General features: G+C 61.1%; 1 protein-coding gene across 2 annotated transcripts; it reads left to right on the forward strand.

Annotated features, from left to right (window-relative positions):
* Positions 1-522: 522 nt before the first annotated feature.
* On the forward strand, positions 523-17,754 carry CHLRE_13g587550v5 (uncharacterized protein). 2 transcript variants are annotated; one of them, XM_043069695.1, is made up of 45 exons: positions 523-1,060; positions 1,333-1,377; positions 1,612-1,637; positions 2,093-2,169; positions 2,415-2,468; positions 2,614-2,728; positions 2,894-3,066; positions 3,254-3,346; positions 3,534-3,558; positions 3,801-3,884; positions 4,032-4,225; positions 4,554-4,688; positions 4,867-4,931; positions 5,107-5,194; positions 5,363-5,452; positions 5,671-5,817; positions 6,045-6,139; positions 6,299-6,448; positions 6,595-6,757; positions 6,886-7,217; positions 7,401-7,533; positions 7,760-7,937; positions 8,104-8,315; positions 8,476-8,631; positions 8,799-8,969; positions 9,122-9,331; positions 9,519-9,748; positions 9,892-11,244; positions 11,380-11,463; positions 11,626-11,697; positions 11,878-11,896; positions 12,078-12,150; positions 12,324-12,434; positions 12,683-12,731; positions 12,964-12,998; positions 13,152-13,238; positions 13,442-13,608; positions 13,835-14,305; positions 14,472-14,579; positions 14,801-14,860; positions 14,970-15,071; positions 15,211-15,318; positions 15,439-15,662; positions 15,837-15,969; positions 16,219-17,754. In XM_043069695.1, exons 1-45 carry the CDS (start codon positions 936-938, stop codon positions 16,507-16,509), a joined length of 7,113 nt encoding a protein of 2,370 aa, XP_042917670.1. In that variant the 5' UTR covers positions 523-935; the 3' UTR covers positions 16,510-17,754. The 2 variants fall into 2 exon arrangements, with proteins under 2 accessions (XP_042917670.1, XP_001693626.2); XM_001693574.2 differs by having other exon boundaries at positions 3,254-3,313.
* The last annotated feature ends 4 nt before the right edge of the window (positions 17,755-17,758 follow it).

The following is a 17,758-nucleotide window of genomic DNA, read 5'->3' on the forward strand; positions in this document are numbered from 1 at the left end:
TCACCCAAGCTTTACAGCCGTTGCCTTAAGGTTAGCCCACGGCTAATCCACCGGAGCTGGATGAGAGCGGCCAAAACGGCGAGTGTCATCCCTCCGGTCAGGCTATATGCACGCAGAGGCTGTCGAGCGCTGCCAGGCTTGTAAGGGAAACAAAGGCTAAGACGAGAGTGTCATGCCGCACCCCGAGTGAGGCTAGGGAGTCACACGCATCGTCACGCATGCGTGTCGTAGAAAGCTGCTGGGGGAAGACCGAAGCTGCTGGCAATTCACTGGTGTAGGCCATACGATCAAATGTGTTATCCAGCAGCTGAGTGTGCACGTACATCAGCGAGGGGGTGGCGTGCATGAGGCCCAAGCGACACTAGTGCTTGACATCACTGAACGTGTGAGAGAGGCGTGGGAAGGGCACTGAAGGGCGTGCGAGCGGGCATGCAAGTGGAGCGAGCCCGCCCACATCCGAACCTGTCCGAACACCGGTCCTTCGAGAGGCCCTCTAAGAATTGCCTTTTTATTATAGACGTCTCTATTCCAGGGTGTAGGGCGACGACTCGTGGGAAGGGTTCCATACTATAGGTTTGCGCCACACCTGTACAGCAACAGTCTTTTCCACCCTTCCGGTCAACCCCCACCCTGCGAGGCCTCATGCGCCATTTACATGTAGCTAAATTCGTGTTACAGGGCTCCTCAGAGTTTTGTCCGACCCGTCGCCGCTGAGTGTCGGACCGGTGACTCAATCCTCTTTACCTTTTCACTCAGGCCTCGAATAACAAAATAGTCAAGTACTTCTCATACACGCACCATTATCCAATATGTTAACTTGAGGCCCGAAACGCCACGAGCCAAGCCAAGCTTTCTGCGACCTCCGACAGGGCGCGCGGCGCCCAACGCGGTGAACCAGTGGGACATATGTGAGCACGATCCTTGTATCTATCATAATGTCCTCGGCTAAGGACAACGATGATGGAGACGCGGGAAGCCGTAGTGGAGCCTCGAGCAGCGCTGGCGGGTCGCAGACCTCCAGCCAAAGGAGCGATAGCAAGTTTTTGAAGCTGAAAGACCGGTAATTATGGAAAACCCAATGCAATGCCGCCTGAACCGCCTGAACCGCACAACTCTCGGCACAATCGTTTGTTGGCAAGCTTCGGCGCGACGACCGCGTCGTGGTGTTGGTCCCATCGCGGGCAATATATACCACTCGATGCCGTGACTACAGCCCATACCTAAGCCAGGCCATGACATGCACGGACCCGCTGCTGCTCGGGTGACTCAGTAATGCGAGCATGTCTTGCACTCCTGGCGTCTTGAAGTCTGCCCCGCGTCCGCCAATCGCAGAGCTGCAGCAGAGCGCGAGGAGGGGGACCTACTGGAGCAAAAGAGGTGGGGCTGTGCGGGCGGGCAGGTGTAGAGCACACTCCAGGCGACATGCGCGGGCGCGTGCGATGGCGAAATGTGCCGCTCTTGTTACCTTGCTCTTGGCTCTTGGCCCCTTCCTTCTATGCGCTCTTTGCCTGCCATTTAAAGCTAGGTTAACGGGGTCGGCGGTCTGGCATGAATGGATCTGCTCACCCCACCGCCGCGTGTCAAACCGCCGTGTGCCTGCATGCGCCGCAGGTCAATTCAGGAGGGCATTTTCCAATGTGAGCTCTGACGCTTCGTAGGGTCTAGGCTCGATTTCACTGTGTTTTTCTTGCGCTACAAGCACATCATATACGTGACCTCGTTTCGACGAATGAGGACATTCGCAGTGTGGGCAGCCAAGCTTGACAACTACTTGCTCTCAGTGCTGAATATGATGTTATAAATATTACTTCCAAGAGAATGCTGGCAAAGCGTCGACTGGTTGCAAGCTGTCGCCGCGCTTCGCTCATCGGCTTTGCTGGGGAGCTGCTGAGGCAGTTTATGTCAAGCATATAGCATGCAACCCCTATATACCCCTCATACGCCTCGCGGTGACCTGTCAACGGCCGCGATGGAGCCTGGCACCAGGTGCTGTCGTGTGCTGAGCAGCGACAGGGTGGGGTCGCGGAGGGTCCTGGCTGCACCCGGAACCGGCTGACTTTACCTTAAATCGTGCTTCTTCCCATACATACAGGCATGTACACGCTTGTGCGGTCATCCGCGCTGGGAAGCTGGAAGGTGGCCGTCATCAAGGTTCTCCTCGAGGGCTTGGTGAGCGCCGCAAGCGGGGGACTGTTCTGCGCCAATGGGGGGGGGGGGGGGGGAAGGGGCGGCAGGGCCCGAGTGTCACATGCAGGGGCGTCAACCAGAAAAAGTGGATTCGCGAGGCTGAAATGGGATACGGGGATCACATGGTAGACTGCTTGTGCCCGTTTCCGCCTGCCCTAGCTAGCGCATACGCATAGTGAATGAGAGCCTGCATGCCCTTACCCGCCACGTTGCCCGCATGTCCGCAGATGGTGAGTCCGACCTGCCCATGTTCACAAGGAGCTCCTGGAGGGCTGCTGGGAGTGAGGTGGCTCTGGTTCGATATTTGTTGTGATACGGGCGACATCCCTTCACAACCTTAATTGTATCCGGGCATGCAGGTTTGCCGCCGCGCTTACAAGCCTCACGGTCTCACTCCTCACTCAAGTGTACCTGCCTTGCATGCAGGGCTTCATTGTGGTGTTCAACCCGTCAGTCACGAGTTGGCGCATCAACACCAGCAACCCGGTGTGGCAGGTCATTCGGTGGACGGTGTGGCGCAGCCCCATCATGCGCATCTACGGTGCGTGAGCCCGTGAGCAAGCTCGTGCGCCGCCGTGCGCGGCTGTCCGCATGCATGTTCGGCACACCTGCATAGCCCGCTGATGCCGTCTGTGCTGCCCGAGACTCGTCGCCGCTGACCCAGTTTCTCTGATTCTGTGCTCCCCACGTGTCCTTATTATCCCAGGCTACGACACCTACATTCTGGTGTTGTACATCATGGTGGTGGCGGTGGTTCTGTCGGTGCTGGGCCTGGTGTGGCTGACGCTGGCCATGCGCAAGCAGGAGCAGAGCAAGTGGCTCAAGCGCGCGGCCACGGTGCTGCACGTGGTGTACGACCTGATCTTCATGATGTTGTACGTGAGTGCGTGCCACGTGGCACACGATCGAGCGCGTGTGACCATTGGAGTTTAGGAGGCCACGTGGTAGCGTGAGAATCCCATGCGCCACCGGTAATGCTGGGCCTTCGGCTTTGAACACTGGCTTTAATCCGCCCGACCCACATCGCCTCCGGCCTGCACCCCCCCCCCTCCCCCATTTTCCACAGGTTTCGTTCTTCGACTACTTCGTCTTCACAGCCAACTGCAACTTCGGATCGCCTGTGAAAGTGAGTCAGGGGGATTTATGCGATATAGACGCAGCGACACGCAGGGCATGCAGGGTGGGACAGCTAACAATTACAACGCCAATCGTGCATACCCCTACCTGCACATGTTCCCGCACGCCTCCCACCCGCATCTATCCCCGGAAAGCGCTCTTGAATCCCGATGCTCATCCCCATGCATGTGCCCCGCCACGTTCCGTCTTTGCGGTGCCGCCAATTGCAGAACCACGTGTATTTTGAGGACATCAGTGAGTGGGGGTAGAGCGCGTAGGGATGCCTTGCATTTGGGTTCAATCAATTCCCGAATGCACGATATGTGCCATACGTTGGGTTTCGCGCCTTTCGCGCCGCTGTGGCGGGCCCAGTGGTTGTGGGCCAGCGCATGTTCCCTGGCTAGCCAGCGGTTTCCCGAGCACAGCATCTTCTCGCAGCTCCCGACGCGTCAACGTCGCTTCCATGCGTCCCGTGTACACCCGTTGATGTGCCGCAGTGTGCCTGGAGATGCCGCACATCCTGCACATGGCCGTGGCCTGCGTGACCGCGTGCATCTTCTTCTGCGTCACAGCGCTGATGGGTAGGTTCCAGGCTGCTGCCGTGATAAATGGAGGCTCGAGGAGACAGGAATATGTACACCCAGTCAGCGGGTGCAAGGCAAGTAGGATGGTACAGAAATGCTGCGCCCTGACCTGTTCGCCCCTTTCCTACCTCCGCCTGCCTGTAGTCGTGGCGTCATCGGACCTGAACCCCATCTCGACTGGCTACCTCGCCTCGCCCGCCGCCATCACCCGCCTCAAAATTCTCACGGCCAAGGCGTTGTTCGTGATCGCGTCGGATGATCTGCAAGGCTGGCCGAAGCCGCAGGCAATCATCATCATCTTCACAGTCGCCATGATCTGCTGGTGGAACTTCCGGCGGGTGAGACACTGAGAGCGCACCCAAGCTTGTTTGCTTGATGTCTGCATTTGCCGCAACGACGCCACCACTTGACCAACATAGAAACCCCTCTCTTGCTGGCTGATGCGCTGCCGCCGCCCTTCTCCCGTTTGCATGGGGCCCGAACTATCCCACCTTGTGCACATTCTCGCGCATCCTGGCAACCCGCCAGCAGTGTATGGGCCCCTGACCTGCACCCCGCAACAGTACTGTTCTCGCCCAGCCCTGTGCAACGCTGAGCAATTTCATTACTACCAGTGTAAAAGCACTCATCATGCCCGGATGATAATCTTCCGCACCTGCCGCGCAGCTACCCTTCTACCGCAAGACTGTCAACGTGGTGTGGTGCTCCATGTGGATGGGCGTCCTGTACACGGCCGTCCTCCTGGCTGTGATCGTCTTTTCCAACAACAAGTCTGATGATTTCAAACGGGACATGACCCTGGTACGCGGATGCATACCCATATGGGTCCGGGCACGTGCAGCATGCAGGCGGCAATGCAGGAATAGGGCCTGCTCGGAGGAAGGGCAGCACACCTACAATGCGGGGTTAAATGTTGGGACATGGTAATGCTGACGGCCTGGACAATTGCTGTGCATTCAATTCTTGGCCGCCGGCACAGAATGTGTTGTACGGCATCTTCGCGGTCATTGGCGGTGGCGTCGTACTCTGCTGGGCGCACGCATGGTGAGCTCGCTCGGAAAGGGGCTCATCTGTGACGTGCCTGAACACCGCAAGGGGGATTGCGGGGCGTGTCAGGAGCGTGAGCGATTGGGCGGGACACCATTTGAGGCGCCGAACTTGCCACCGCCGATGCGGACGCGCGCTGGTGAACATGCCCGTTTTGCTTGGCGCTGCACAGGTGGGCCACTCGTCCCGCCCAGAAATTTAAGGGGCTGGAGCCCGGCGTCAAGATCAGCAAGGTGTACAAACTGGATGATTACACCCAGGTGGGCTTGCATGCGCGGCCATGTGCCGCTTGATTGGACTGGCTGTGCTAGCTACGGCTGAGGAAACATATGAGCGCGTTGGGTGTCCTCGCTCGCGCACTCTAGCGCAAGCCCTCTAACCCGCTGGCTGCATGCATTGCTGGCCGGTCACTTCTCGCTCTATGTCAGGTCGAGGTGCTGTCCCGCGTGATGCGCAAGTTTGACGTTGATGGCGGCGTGGACGAGGAGGCTGCCGCGCTGGGCGAGACCATCATCAAGGCAAGTCACAGCAGGGGCCGCCGGGCCGGGGACGAGCGAGGAGCAGGAGGAAAGCAGGGGGCACGCAACGCCTACAAACCTTTAGGGTTGGCGCCATGGGCAGGGTTGCTGGGAAGACGCGGGTTACCGCCACCATATGTGCGCTGTCATGTGTCACCATGCATGTCCAGCTGTTAACTCGCTGAATGCGGTGTGGCCTCGTGTGTGTGTGCCCGCAGGCGGGGATGCACACGTTTCCCACCGATGCCTTCCTACTCATCCTGTACGCAAACTTCCTGCTGGAGGTGCGGAAAGACGCCCCCGCGGCGCGCACGCAGCTGCAGCTCGCGCTGAAGCACATGCCCACCCTCGTGCAACGCTACCAGGTGAGATCGCTTGCGCATGAGCCGGCATTGCATACCACGCATGGGCCATGCAGCTGCAGTATGTCTAGCAGCTGGCTCGCAATCAAGCATGTGGGCATGCTTCGCTCGGCCGTCTGTCATCCGCAGCAGGGCGCCTTCATGTGTGTAGCGAGGCATACCTGCGCTCTAGCTCGCTAGCCCGCCCTGAATCCAGCAGACACCCCACCCCTTGCCCTGCCCTGCTCCAGATCTTCTGCACGGGCGAGGCGTCCAAGCGCCTGAAGGACAGCCAGGACGGCGGCATGGACCTGCAGGCCTACATCGAGTTCAGGCGCAACTTCAGGTGCGGGCGTGAGCTAGCGTGTGCGTGCTTGTGCTTGCGGGAGAGCCGGCCCTTTGGGTGCATGGTGCGTGGGCGGCTTGGCACGGACCGGTAGTCGCGGCTGGGCTCGTTCAGGAGCCGCGCTCATCATTCACGGTCACCTTCTGGTTGATTCTGCAGGGCGGTGCTGCGCGTTCATAAGGAGGTGATGCTGCTGCAAGCCGATCTGTGGACGCTGATGATGCGCTCAACGGTCAAGGTCACGGAGGTAGACAAGGCGCTGACCGAACTGGATAATGGGACCGTCAGGGCCCACCAGGTCTACAAGAGGTGCGTTGCTGATTGGGGACACATGAGCATGCTATCAGGCATTTCATACTGTGCACCGCACCATGAGCATGGACAGACACAATTGAATATGTTCAGACATGAGTGCCTTATCAGGACCTAAAAACGCGCCCCTCTGTGCCGGCCAGGGTGCTGGAGCGCTACCCCACCAACGGCAAGCTGCTGCGCTGCTATGGCAAGTTCCTGGAGGACGTGAAGCACGACCCCATCGCGGCCGCACGCGCCTATAACGAGGCCTCACGCAACGGCGGCGGCGACGCCATCATGAACCTGGACCTGAGCGCGGTGCAGGTGGGCATGACGGCGGCATGCTAAGCTTGGATTGCAAATGACGTAGATGCCGTATGCATTGGAATCTCACAAGTGTCATCTTTTGACGTGCGCCCGCCATGCCGCTTACCTCGGCCGCTTGGTTGCAGAGTTCGGCGGACAAGCCCGAGTTCCTGACGTCTATGTCGATGGAGGACGACGCCGTGATTGTGATCAACGCCGAGGGCACCATCATGATGGTCAGCCAGGCGGTGCAGAAGGTGTTCGGCTACCCGAAGACGGAACTGGAGGGTGCCAACGTGTCACTGCTTATGCCGCAGCCCTTCAGTCAACGCCACCCCAGCTACCTCACCCGCTATGTGAACGGTGGCGAGCCGCACATTCTGGACACCGTCCGTGAGGTGGTGGCCCTGCACAAGGAGCGCTACGTGTTCCCCATGCAGCTGTGCGTGACCAAAATGTCCGGCACCGGTAGCGACAGGTAAGGAAGGTGCCACGCAGCAGCACCAGCAGCAGCAACGCTGAATCTCTGGCCTGCTTGGTGTACGCGCTGAGATTGCGGCACCTGCCGCTCGCTAGCACTCATCATGCATGCGGCTTGCTCTTACGGTACGGCGTGTGGCCTACTACGCACGCCCGCACACATGCTCACTCGCGCACGCAGCGTTTTCCTGGGCGTTGTGCGGCCGCTGGGCTCCAACCTGCTCAACGTGCGAGCCTGGGTGGCGCCAAACGGAGTCTTCCTGTGCGGCGACAACAATTTCGCAAGCATGTGCGGAGCCACGGAGAACGAGCTGGTGCGTGTGTTGAATGAATGCTTGGGGCTGACATGCCTGCCTAACTGCCCCTGGCTGAGTTAGTTGCAGCTGCGGAGCGCGTGCATGCCACCTGCTTTGCTGCGGGTGGTTACTGCTGGCTGGCCCCCTGCAGCAGGCCAGTGACTAGGCAGCACGCCACGCTCGGCAGCAGGCCCCCAGCAACGATTCATTTATACGGCCTAAAACGTACGGCAATGTGGCACAGGTGGGCCGTTCGCTGTCCACACTTCTGGACAACGACCAGATGGAGGTGGAGCAGCTGTTGGAGCGCTGCCGCGACGCGCCCGCCGCGGAGCTGGAGGCGGGCGTGATCAAGACGCAGCTGTTGCTGCGGCACAAGTACCTGGACCCGGTGCCAGTGGAGGTGACCCTGAGCCTTGCAGGTGCGGTCGGTGCCAGAGGGGCGGGGCGGATGGAGTTGGTGGATGCGCGTATGGCAGTAAGGCGGCGGGTAATTTGTAGAGCTGTGTGCGTGGTCTTTGGGGGCGGAACTGCTGGCTGACGTTTTGTGATTGGGCGGGCTGCTGCTGTGTTGTGTGTTGTGTGCAGGCACGGACGGGCAGCGCATCTACGTGCTCAACTGCCACCGTACGGACGGCTTGGATGGCAACATCATGGTGGTGGATACGCACATGCGGCTGCGCTTCTGTTCGGTGGGCATTTCCACGCTGCTGGGCTTCCCGCTGCGCAAGTTGGCCACCATGAAGCTGGACCAGCTGCTGCCGGCGCCGTACAACACCATGCACAACAAGTGGATCAAGGTGCGCCTAGGCCGGCAAAGAGCGCCTTGTTCTGTTACCTGCATGACCGACCTGCATTGTATCGTAATGATGGTCCTGCCTGTTTCGCGAGGCTTGTACACTGAAACATCAGGATGTGTAGTCCTTGTAACAGAATTGCTTTGCGTCATGCACCGTACAGGAGAGCGGCACTGCTGCCAATGAGATCCCGCCCACCAGCTGCCGCGCGGGCAAGGTGGTGCACCTGCTGAATGAAAACAACTCCCAGGTGCCCGTCAAGATCAAGATCCACACCGTGACGGCGGATGACGGCGCCAGCACACAGCACGTCGTGCAAGTGAGATTGGTAGCATGGGGTGGGCCTAGACACAGGGCATGCACTCGTCAGCCGCCAAAGGTGCATATGGTTGGTAAAACCGGTGTGTATGTGTGAGGACCCACACGTGTCGTACAAGTGCGAATGAAAAGCCTGTTAATTGCACTTTCCGTGGAACCTGGCGACAGGTCAGCAAGGTTGGGCAAGACGAAATCCACGACGAGAAGCGCCTGGTGATCACCGCCAACTTCAACGGCCAGGTCGTGTCCGTTGAGCGGCCCGAGGCGTCCGTGTTCGACTTCGTGGCTGGCGACCTGGTGGGCACCAGCCTGTGCGACACGGTGGACATTTTCGCAGACGTGAGTTGTGTGCAGCGAAAAACAGATGCAGATTGCAGCGCCATGGGTTGGTGTTGCTGGACGCAGTGGCGTGTGTTCAAATGTTGTGGGCTTGTCGCTCATGTAGTCAACACGCGCATACCGTGCACTGCCACGCTTTTCCGTTCTTGCAGTGGCGTGAGCGCAACGGCGAGAGCCAGCTGCAGCTGCTGATCCTGGCGCTCCTGGACAAGGAACACGAGATGCCAGGCACCTCGTGGCGTGTGCGCGTCAAGCCGCCGCCCAGCGCTGCCGTTCCCAGTAGCCTGCCCGCTATCGCAGGGGCAGCGGCGGCACCTGGCAGCAGCGGCAAGAAGTCTGCGTCTAAATCGGCATGCCTGCAGGTGGGGGTTGTGCGGTCGGTTGCTAGTGAACGCGACCCTCTAACCTTCGGTCAGATCCTCCAATTCAGCTGGCATGCTTGGTGTGTCTTCGACAATATGCCGCACGTACGCATGCCGTCGTACTCACTTGATTGACGCCCCTGCCTATTGCGTGCGTGCTCGTCACTCGATTGCAACATGCGCGCAGGCTGAGCTCATGGAATCGACTGACAAAGCCACCGGAGCCGCCGAGGGCGTTGCGGGCGAGAGCAGCTACGCGGACAACGGAATTCGCATCAAGGTGACGCTGTGGCGGCGCGACCTGCTGTCGGGCGTAGTGGAGCTGGACGAGGGGCTGGTCATCCGCAAGGCCTCTTACATGACCGGCCTGATCGTGGGCATGCCCGCGGCCGCCTTGACGAAGAAACCCATCCAGAGGTGAGTCTTCGGGTTCTGTGGAGCGCGGCTGTCACCTTGCGGCACATGTAGTCCTAGGGACACCTGCAGCGGCTGATGTTGGCTCCGTGCTGACCACTGCAAGCTGCTGTTGCTTGACTTCCTTCGTCCATTGCCCCCTGCAGGTTCCTTGACATTCCCTACGACATCTCCTGGGACAAGCTGGTTGCGGCCAACTCTAAGGGCCACAACAAGAAGAAGGGCGCGCTCAAGACTGCCAACAACAACCGCGGCACCATTAGCCCGGTCATGGCCTTCATCGGGCCGCACCCAGACACCGGCACCATGCGCATCCTGACGCAGGGCGTGGCGACGCTGGCCGCGGGCGGCCGGCCCAAGATCACCATCACCATGCACCCGGACACGCAGTTCGCGGGCGCCCACGCGAACTTGCTGCGCGTGCTGCACCTGCAGACTTCCAACAATGGCGCGGACTCCGCCCACCCCCAAACCGCCGGTGGCAGTCACGCCGCTACGTCAACGTACGGCGGCGATGCGCATGGCAGCGAGGCGGGTGGTGCTGCTGGCGCGGCCGGAGCGCGCGGCCATGCCGCAGGCGCGGCGGCGTCACGCCCGGACAGCGGCCATCTGCGCTTCCCACAGGACGCTGCCAGCAGCGACGGTGGCCACGATGGCGACGCGCAGCAGGGCGCAGACGACCCCGCTGGCGATCACGGCAGTGACGAGCGTCACAGCAGCGACGGCGACGGCAGCGGCAGCGAGCACTCCAGGGGCCGCAAGGACGGCTCGGAGGACCTGGAGGCGAAGGGCCAGGCCAAGCTGCACAGCCGCGCCGCCAGCAAGTCGGACTTTGTGGCGCAGTGGGTGCGCACGCTCACCCACAAGAACAGCGGGGCGCTGGAGGCTCACCAGCAGCCGCCCCCGGTGGACCGGCGCAGCAGCAGCTCCGGGCTGGTCGGCAACTTGCCGGCCTTGCCGCCTGGTGTGGGCGGCGCCCCGGGTAGCGGCCTGGCGCCTATTCCGGAGGACGGCGCGGCATCTGCAGTGGGCGGCTCTGGCGCCGCCCAAAGGCAGATGTCGACCAAGGCCAGCAAGTCCTTTGGCCGCGCGCTGTCGGACTCGCGGCAGGGCTCGTTTCGGGAGGGCGGCGGCGGCGGCCGCGTGCGCAGCGGTGCCCTGGCCTCAGAGAAGGGCGGCGGCGCCGCTGATGGCGGCGACAAGGACAAGGGCGAGGACGACTGGGAGAAGGCCAGTGAGGGCGGCGAGTCCAGTCAGTCGGGCAGCCAGGCTGCCAGCGGCATCACAGGCATCACGGACGCGACGTCCGTGAGCGAGCTGCAGATCGACTCGCGGCGCGGGCGGCTGCTCAAGGCGCTGACCAAGCTGCTGTGCGGCCCCATGCTGATGGAGCCGCTGGAGAGGCTCAGGCTGCACAGCTACTTGATCTTGGCGTTCATGCTCGTGACGCACATCATATGCTACGTAATCGTGCAGCGGGAAATCAGCATGGAGCACCAGTAAGTGTGGCGCTGTGTGTGCGAAGGGCCCACCAGCGAACTTCGGGTTTGGTGCTCGTCGGCTTCCCTCCCCGTCCCTCCAATCCCAACCCCCACCGGCCTGCACGCGCTCGCCCCCCCCCCCCCGCCGCACAGCGACATCAACCTGGTGGCGCGCCAGGCGCTGGCCATGGACCGCTCGCAGCTGATTGCCGTGCGCGCCATGATGGGCGCATACTGGTGCGTGGGTAGCGTACGTGTGCCTTCCTTCCTGCTTCTAGCTAGCTAGCTCCGTGCCTTGCATGTACGCAACCATGCACACAACCTCGTACGCCGACAAGGTCACGATCCGCACGGTATGTGACATGTCCATTCTCTCTCCGTCTGCTTTTACCACCGCAGTGAGCGGCCCAACGTCACCGAGAAGGTGTCGGTGTGCGCCAACACGCTCAACTGGACGCTGGGCAGACTCAGGCAAGTGCATGGTCCTTTTGCTTACGACGTTACAAGAGGGGGCCGTCTGAGCGTGCAAGCACGCATAGGTGCTCCCTATGGCCGAGGTTGCACATACGTGCCCTTTGGTCCATTGTCCAAACTCATCCTGACATACACGTGCTGATTTTTCTGGTCAAACCACGGATGGTGCTTCCGCAGGGACAACATCGCTCTCATGGTGAGTTAGTCCACCTCCCTAGCATCGCCGCCGCACGTGTGCCTGTGACCAAGTGGCGGTCGTGTGAAGAGGGACATGCATACCTGCGGAGCGGGACACGCCCATCTTCTTGAGGAATGCGCCCCACTGTCTTTGCCATCTTCATCTAGACATGCCGTGATGTATGACACGCGTTGTGCAGGAGTCGCACCACCACTTCGTGTACTTGGGGGAGAAGGAGAAGACCACCGTCCGCCTGATGCCGACGGCCTATGGTGCGTGCTTATGGCTGTTTGGAGGGATTTCCTGCGTTGCATCTCCATTCTGGTAGCGGTGCGATGCCTGCACGCCACTGGCGTGATGGCACATGACCAGCCAACACGTGACCAGCCAACACGGCATGCATCACGTGTACCTGGATCCCCCCCCCGCCGTCCTGCCGTAACAGACATCTGGACGTCGGAGAAGAAGAATTTCGTGTCCTACCTGGACACCAACCCGCCCCGGAGCATTGACCAAAAGGCTGCCGTCTGGGTGCTGGGAACGCGCTTCATCGCTGGTGCGTGTGTACATGCGTGCCTTGTTTCACGATAGCGGCACACACACATGCATGGCTGCAGGCAAGCGCACTTGCGCCGCTGGCCACGCCAAGTACACATGCCCTAGTCCCACTGGCAAATCCTGTTGCCGCTGCTGCCCCCACAAGTCACCCGCATGCCCCCAAACGCCTGACGGGCGAGCTCCCGGTAGTCTCCATGCCAACGCTGGTCTGGCCCCAATCGCGATCCCGCATCTCAACCCCCACAGCTGCGCGTGAGGCGTTGTACTGGCTGCCCACCATCCGCGAGAACTACAGGTGCGTGCGCTCAGGCCTCACCGGGTGTGCGTGGCTCCGTCCGGTTGCTCTTGCTGCTGACACGGCGTCGCTTACCTGCGTGCAATTAACATGGGTCCCTTGGGTGACCCTGTCTGCTTGGAGCTCCACACGCACGCACCTGGTCGCATGGTTCAGCCTGTTGCGTGCCCAATCGTGCATGTCACGTGCACCGCGTGCTGATTCTCCTGCTGCTGCGTGCTGCTGCCCACAGGCTCCACCGGACCTACAACTTCCTAGTTACGAACGGTACGTGCGCGTTGGCGGGTCTCCTGCTACGCGCGATCATTGCACTGCACTGCGATGAGTCGTAATGGCGCAGGCCACGCACGTACCGCGCTCTGACAAAAACCCTGCTGACATGCGTATTGCTGCTGTGTGGCGTATGGCGACTGCCTGCAGGCCTGGGCCCTCTTTTTGAGATGTACGCCCACTCGCTCGACCACCTGGTGAACGCCGCCTGGCAATCTGTGGACGAGCTGAAGAAATGTAAGCGCGTCATTGCATGTGCCCCCCGTGAAGCCCTTCTCATCGGGACTTCCCTTCCAGCTATGCGGCGCGCTTCTATGCCCGCCCCAATCATAATGAGCTGCCCTGAACTCCTGCTGCTTGCTAAACCGCTGGCCTTGCTTGCCCTGCCCCTGGCCTTCCGCGCCTAACCCTCCTTCTCCCGCCTGCCGTCAACCCTGCAGCGCTCATCGTTATGATGGTGGTGGAGGCGCTATTTGTGCAGGTGGCCTGTCTGGTCTACGAGTGGGTCTTGGTGCACTCGCTGGAGCGGGCGCGGCTCACGGGAGTGCTGGCCATGGTCGGGCTGCCCGGCCCTGTGCTGCGGCAGCTGGCCAGCAGGGATGCCAAGGTGGGGCGCCGGTGCCAGCGCGCTGCCTGATTGCTTGCTGCGCGCTGCCTGATTGCGACAGCGTCAGCAGCAGCATGCCGATGGCATGGTGTGCGGGATGGTTTGTCGGTCCCCCGATGCACAGTGTGGTTACATCGTGTGCATAGGCCCCGCCCCTTCGCCTGCCAATGCCTCGCTCGCTCGCACATGTCGCTCAATCCCGCCGCCATCGTGTGTGTGCCAACAGATCCTAGACGACAGCGATGACGAGGACGAGGACGGCAACTCCGATGTGGAGGAAGAGCAGCAGCGCGATGTCGACAGGGCCGGTCAGCAGCGCCAGCTGGAGGATGGAGGCGCCGGCGGCCCTGGGAATCGGCCCGGCAGTGGCGCCGGCGCCGCCAAGGGTGTGCGGCACGCAGACAGCGGCGCGGGAGCTGAAGATGCCGCTGAAGGTCAGGCCGGTGGACAGGCCATGCGCAGGGCGATGACTCGGAAGGAGCGGGAGCCGGACGGCGCTGCGGCGGACGGCAACAATGCCTTGGCGCGCGCCAACGACGCTGCGCGCGGTGAAGGTGGGGAGGGCGGCTGGCCGCCAGCGCTGGTGAAGACGAGTGCCGGTGGCGGTATGCACGGTGACGCGGACGGCGACGCCCACTCTGATGTGGATACCAGTGATGACGGCAGGGGCGGCGGCGGCGGGCGGCACGGCAAGCAGGTGAGCCACCCACTCACACATGCAGGACAGCGGGGCGGGCTTTTGCGTAAACGCGGGCGTGGTTAGCTGTTGCAATGAGCCAGACATGAGATGAGTTGCCCGGCGTGTCAGTCAAGTGGCTTGCGGCCTACCACCATGCTACATGCATCCCTGGGATCTCTCGCAGCACCGGGGTCCTGTCGCTGTGACCAAGTTCCGTCAGGCCCGGCAAAGTGGCTTCCGCATCAACGGCAAGACGCTGGCTCCGTCCATCATCAACGTCGGCAAGTTCGTGGTGGGTGTCAGCAGCGAGTGTCGTGCATGCAACTGCTTCGCTTTGACAGGCAGCCGGGGTGCATAGCTGGCAGGGCGGCAGTACAGCGCAGCGCCTTGGGACATGGGGGCAAGTCCTTGCGTCCTTCTCAAACTAACCGGCATGCGCGCTGCTCCACCGAGTGCCACGGCCTGCTGATGTGCCTGGAGTTCACTGTGTGCGTGTGCGGCCCGTGGCTGCAGGCTCCGGTTATTATCTGGAACATTGCGGTGGTGCTCATCTACGCAATCAGCCTGGTGCAGGTGTGCAACTGTGGCTTCCGGGCTTTCTGTGCTGTACCCGGTCGCAAGCTAGGTGTTTACCGTTCCACTGCGCTAACGCCCCACCTGCCGATTACTTTGTTCTTTGCAGCTGAACAGCATGCAGGGCCCGCTGGCGTCGCTCAACATGGCCAGCCACATCATCTACCGCTACACGCGCGTGCGCGCCATCGCCTTTGGGTTCGTGTCTCAGGTATGTGGGCCCGCTTCCCATCTTACACACACCGAATTCCAAGCCAGCCGGGCTTGAGCTGCCTAGCGTTGCACGGCCTTCGCCGTACGATTGAGTTGCCTCGTCAAAGACCCCCAAACGTGGTTTTTCACCTGAACAGGACGACATTGAGTCGCGCGAGGTCTGGCGCGGTATGCTCAAACAGGAGATGTCATATTTTTTGAGCGAGTACGACGCACTCATGTACGGCGGCAACCCCATTACGCAGGTACGTGCGGCGCTGCATTATGCGCACTCTGCCATCGTTGCGGTGCCTTGTTGCATTCATCATACATACCTGAGGAGTGCCTGCACTGATGGCTTGCCTGCCTGGGCCCTGCACCAGCAGATCAACAGCGTCTTCAACCATCCCGTCCCAGCCTCGACCTTTGCGTCCGCGTCCTTCGCAAATGAGTTCTTCCGGGCCAAGCGCTGCTTCCGCAACGACCAGAGCGCTTGCTTCCAGGAGGGGAGCGAGTATTACGAGGTCACACACAACGGCCTCGATGTGATGGTGCGGCGTATGATATCGGAGATGACCCTACTCAGCCAAGACGCCGACGAGGATGTTCGGTGAGCATGCCACGTGGTACCACACGCACATTTCATGAGTCCGGGACTGCTGGTATTGCAGGGACGGCCTCAAGCAAACAGTAGCCGGGGGGTTGTGACGTCGTCCACACAAACGACCGCGCATGCCATGAACTCATTGTTGCTGCTGCATGTGCCGCCCACCCACGTGCCTAGTTACAACGGGACGCGCTACATGTTCATGGTGGCGGTTGGCGCTAACGACCTGTACGAGGGGCTGCAGCAGGCGGCGCAGCTGTTTGTGGACTACTCCATCGGGAGGTACAACCAGGTCGCCGATATGCACACGGTGCGTTGGGCTGCGGTGGTCGGGGTCGGGGTGGGTGCACGGTGCTGGGGAAATGGTGCGCAACTGCAGGTCTGTGTGATGCAGGCTGGGTGCGTGCAGGGTGCAATGTACATGCGGCTGTGACCTACTAAGGTTAGCAGCAGCGGAGGGCTGCTGCGGCCCCAACCACGCTTTAATCCCATGTTGATCCCGCGCCGCAAACAGCCATGCTCTCTCTTCGCTCCTTGCGCCCGGCCTGCCCTCCCCCAGTTTCTGCTCATCGCCAGCGTCTTCGGTGTCGTGCTGTATATCCTCCTCATCCTGTGGCCGCACCTGGCCCGACTCAAAGCCGACGCTGCGCGGCAGAGCGCGCTGCTGAGCCACGTGCCCCCGGAAATGGACGTGCGGGCGCACGTCAAGGCCGTGTTTCGGTGCAGCGCGCAGCGGCGCAACGGCATGTTCAGGTTCTTGGGAAGGGGGAAGGGTGGCAGCGGGGCAGGAGGTGGCGGGGGTGGAGGCAACACGGAAGCAGCGACCACACTCGTGTCCACCGGGGTGTGAAGTGGAGAAGTGAAAGGTTGATGCGCGACGTATGGTGCTGATGGGCTGCCCACAAACTGACGCCAGGGCGCAGGGCATTGTAGTACATACCTACACAATGACTAGGTGTTTGCATGCATTCGGAAGTGGTTGTTTGAGCACGGTTTTGGACGTTTCATTCATCGTTGTCGACGTGACTTGCAGTGCTGGTCTGAGATGTTCCCGCGCAAGGGGTTTCGCGCAAGTACCATATCGCGCATGCATGGCTGTGTCCATGCTGCCAGGGTCAGTCCTGGGTAGCTGGTGCCATCGGAATGGGTACTGCGCGGGTTGGCAACTCGCTAAAATACATCGCATGTCGTGTGGTAGCTTCATGGAATGCTTCAGTGTGCGCACACCGAATAAATAAGAGAGCCGTATGTTCCGCCAGTGACGCCAGTGGAAGGACCGTATCGGATTCCGTGTTCCAATTTGAAGTGCGTGTGCTGAGGAGACGAACACCAGAACGGAGTACCCTTTGCCAGGTTGCTGCAGCGCCGCTGTTGGCACCCTGTACAAATGCAGACGGAGAAGGCAGCACGACGTCGTTAAGGTGTCAGGCCCTGTTGCGGGCACGTCGGCACGGTTAGTTCTTGGGCAGGTGGCCGGTGAAATGCCGGCGCCGTGTGCTGTGAGCGTGTCGCTACGTCGTGTGCTGGTTCGTGGCAGTGCCATGGGTCGTACCTGCATGCGTGTCGGAGAGCGCAGTCTAAAATCCGCCAATGACGCCTGGCGCATCGGTTCGCGCATTGTTCCTAGTTCCACTTACACCGAGTCAGGTTAGCGCCACGCTGCTCATTATTAGGTAGTCTGGAGGTGTGTGGGCCATTTCCGGGACCCAAAGACATGTAACCCAACTCGACCCCACTCTGCGCCGCCAGCACGCAGTCTTGCGGCGAGGCGGCGAGGTAGCCTAGAGCCGGATGGCGAGCTCGCCCAGGCTTATCCACGCATGGCGCCATCGCTGCACGATTCACTGCGCGGCAGGGTTGCGGCAGACAAGATGTTCACATGCGGGAAGTTGGATCGGCGGACAGGATCCGAAGGCGCATATGGATGGTGCATGCATGTATGTGTGTGGATGGGCACGACGCGCGCGGTGGAGCTGCTGCAGGGCGGCGCCATCGAGCGCGTGCACGTGCGCAACTGCGTGCCGGGCCGCCGCCGTGCACATTCATTCATGCCGAACGTAAGGTAGCTGCTGCTCTGGCCGCTAATCATTAGTTGACGG

This window comes from Chlamydomonas reinhardtii, chromosome 13, assembly GCF_000002595.2.
Source record: "Chlamydomonas reinhardtii strain CC-503 cw92 mt+ chromosome 13, whole genome shotgun sequence".
Lineage (NCBI taxonomy): Eukaryota > Viridiplantae > Chlorophyta > Chlorophyceae > Chlamydomonadales > Chlamydomonadaceae > Chlamydomonas > Chlamydomonas reinhardtii.

Bases quoted from the DNA above. Each gene is read 5' to 3' on its own strand.
- CHLRE_13g587550v5 (XM_043069695.1), top strand. From the start codon at position 936: ATGTCCTCGGCTAAGGACAACGATGATGGAGACGCGGGAAGCCGTAGT. The intron at 1,378-1,611 runs GTGGGGCTGTGC...CATGCGCCGCAG, and splicing joins GACCTACTGGAGCAAAAGAG to GTCAATTCAGGAGGGCATTT. The intron at 14,580-14,800 runs GTGGGTGTCAGC...CCGTGGCTGCAG, and splicing joins TCAACGTCGGCAAGTTCGTG to GCTCCGGTTATTATCTGGAA.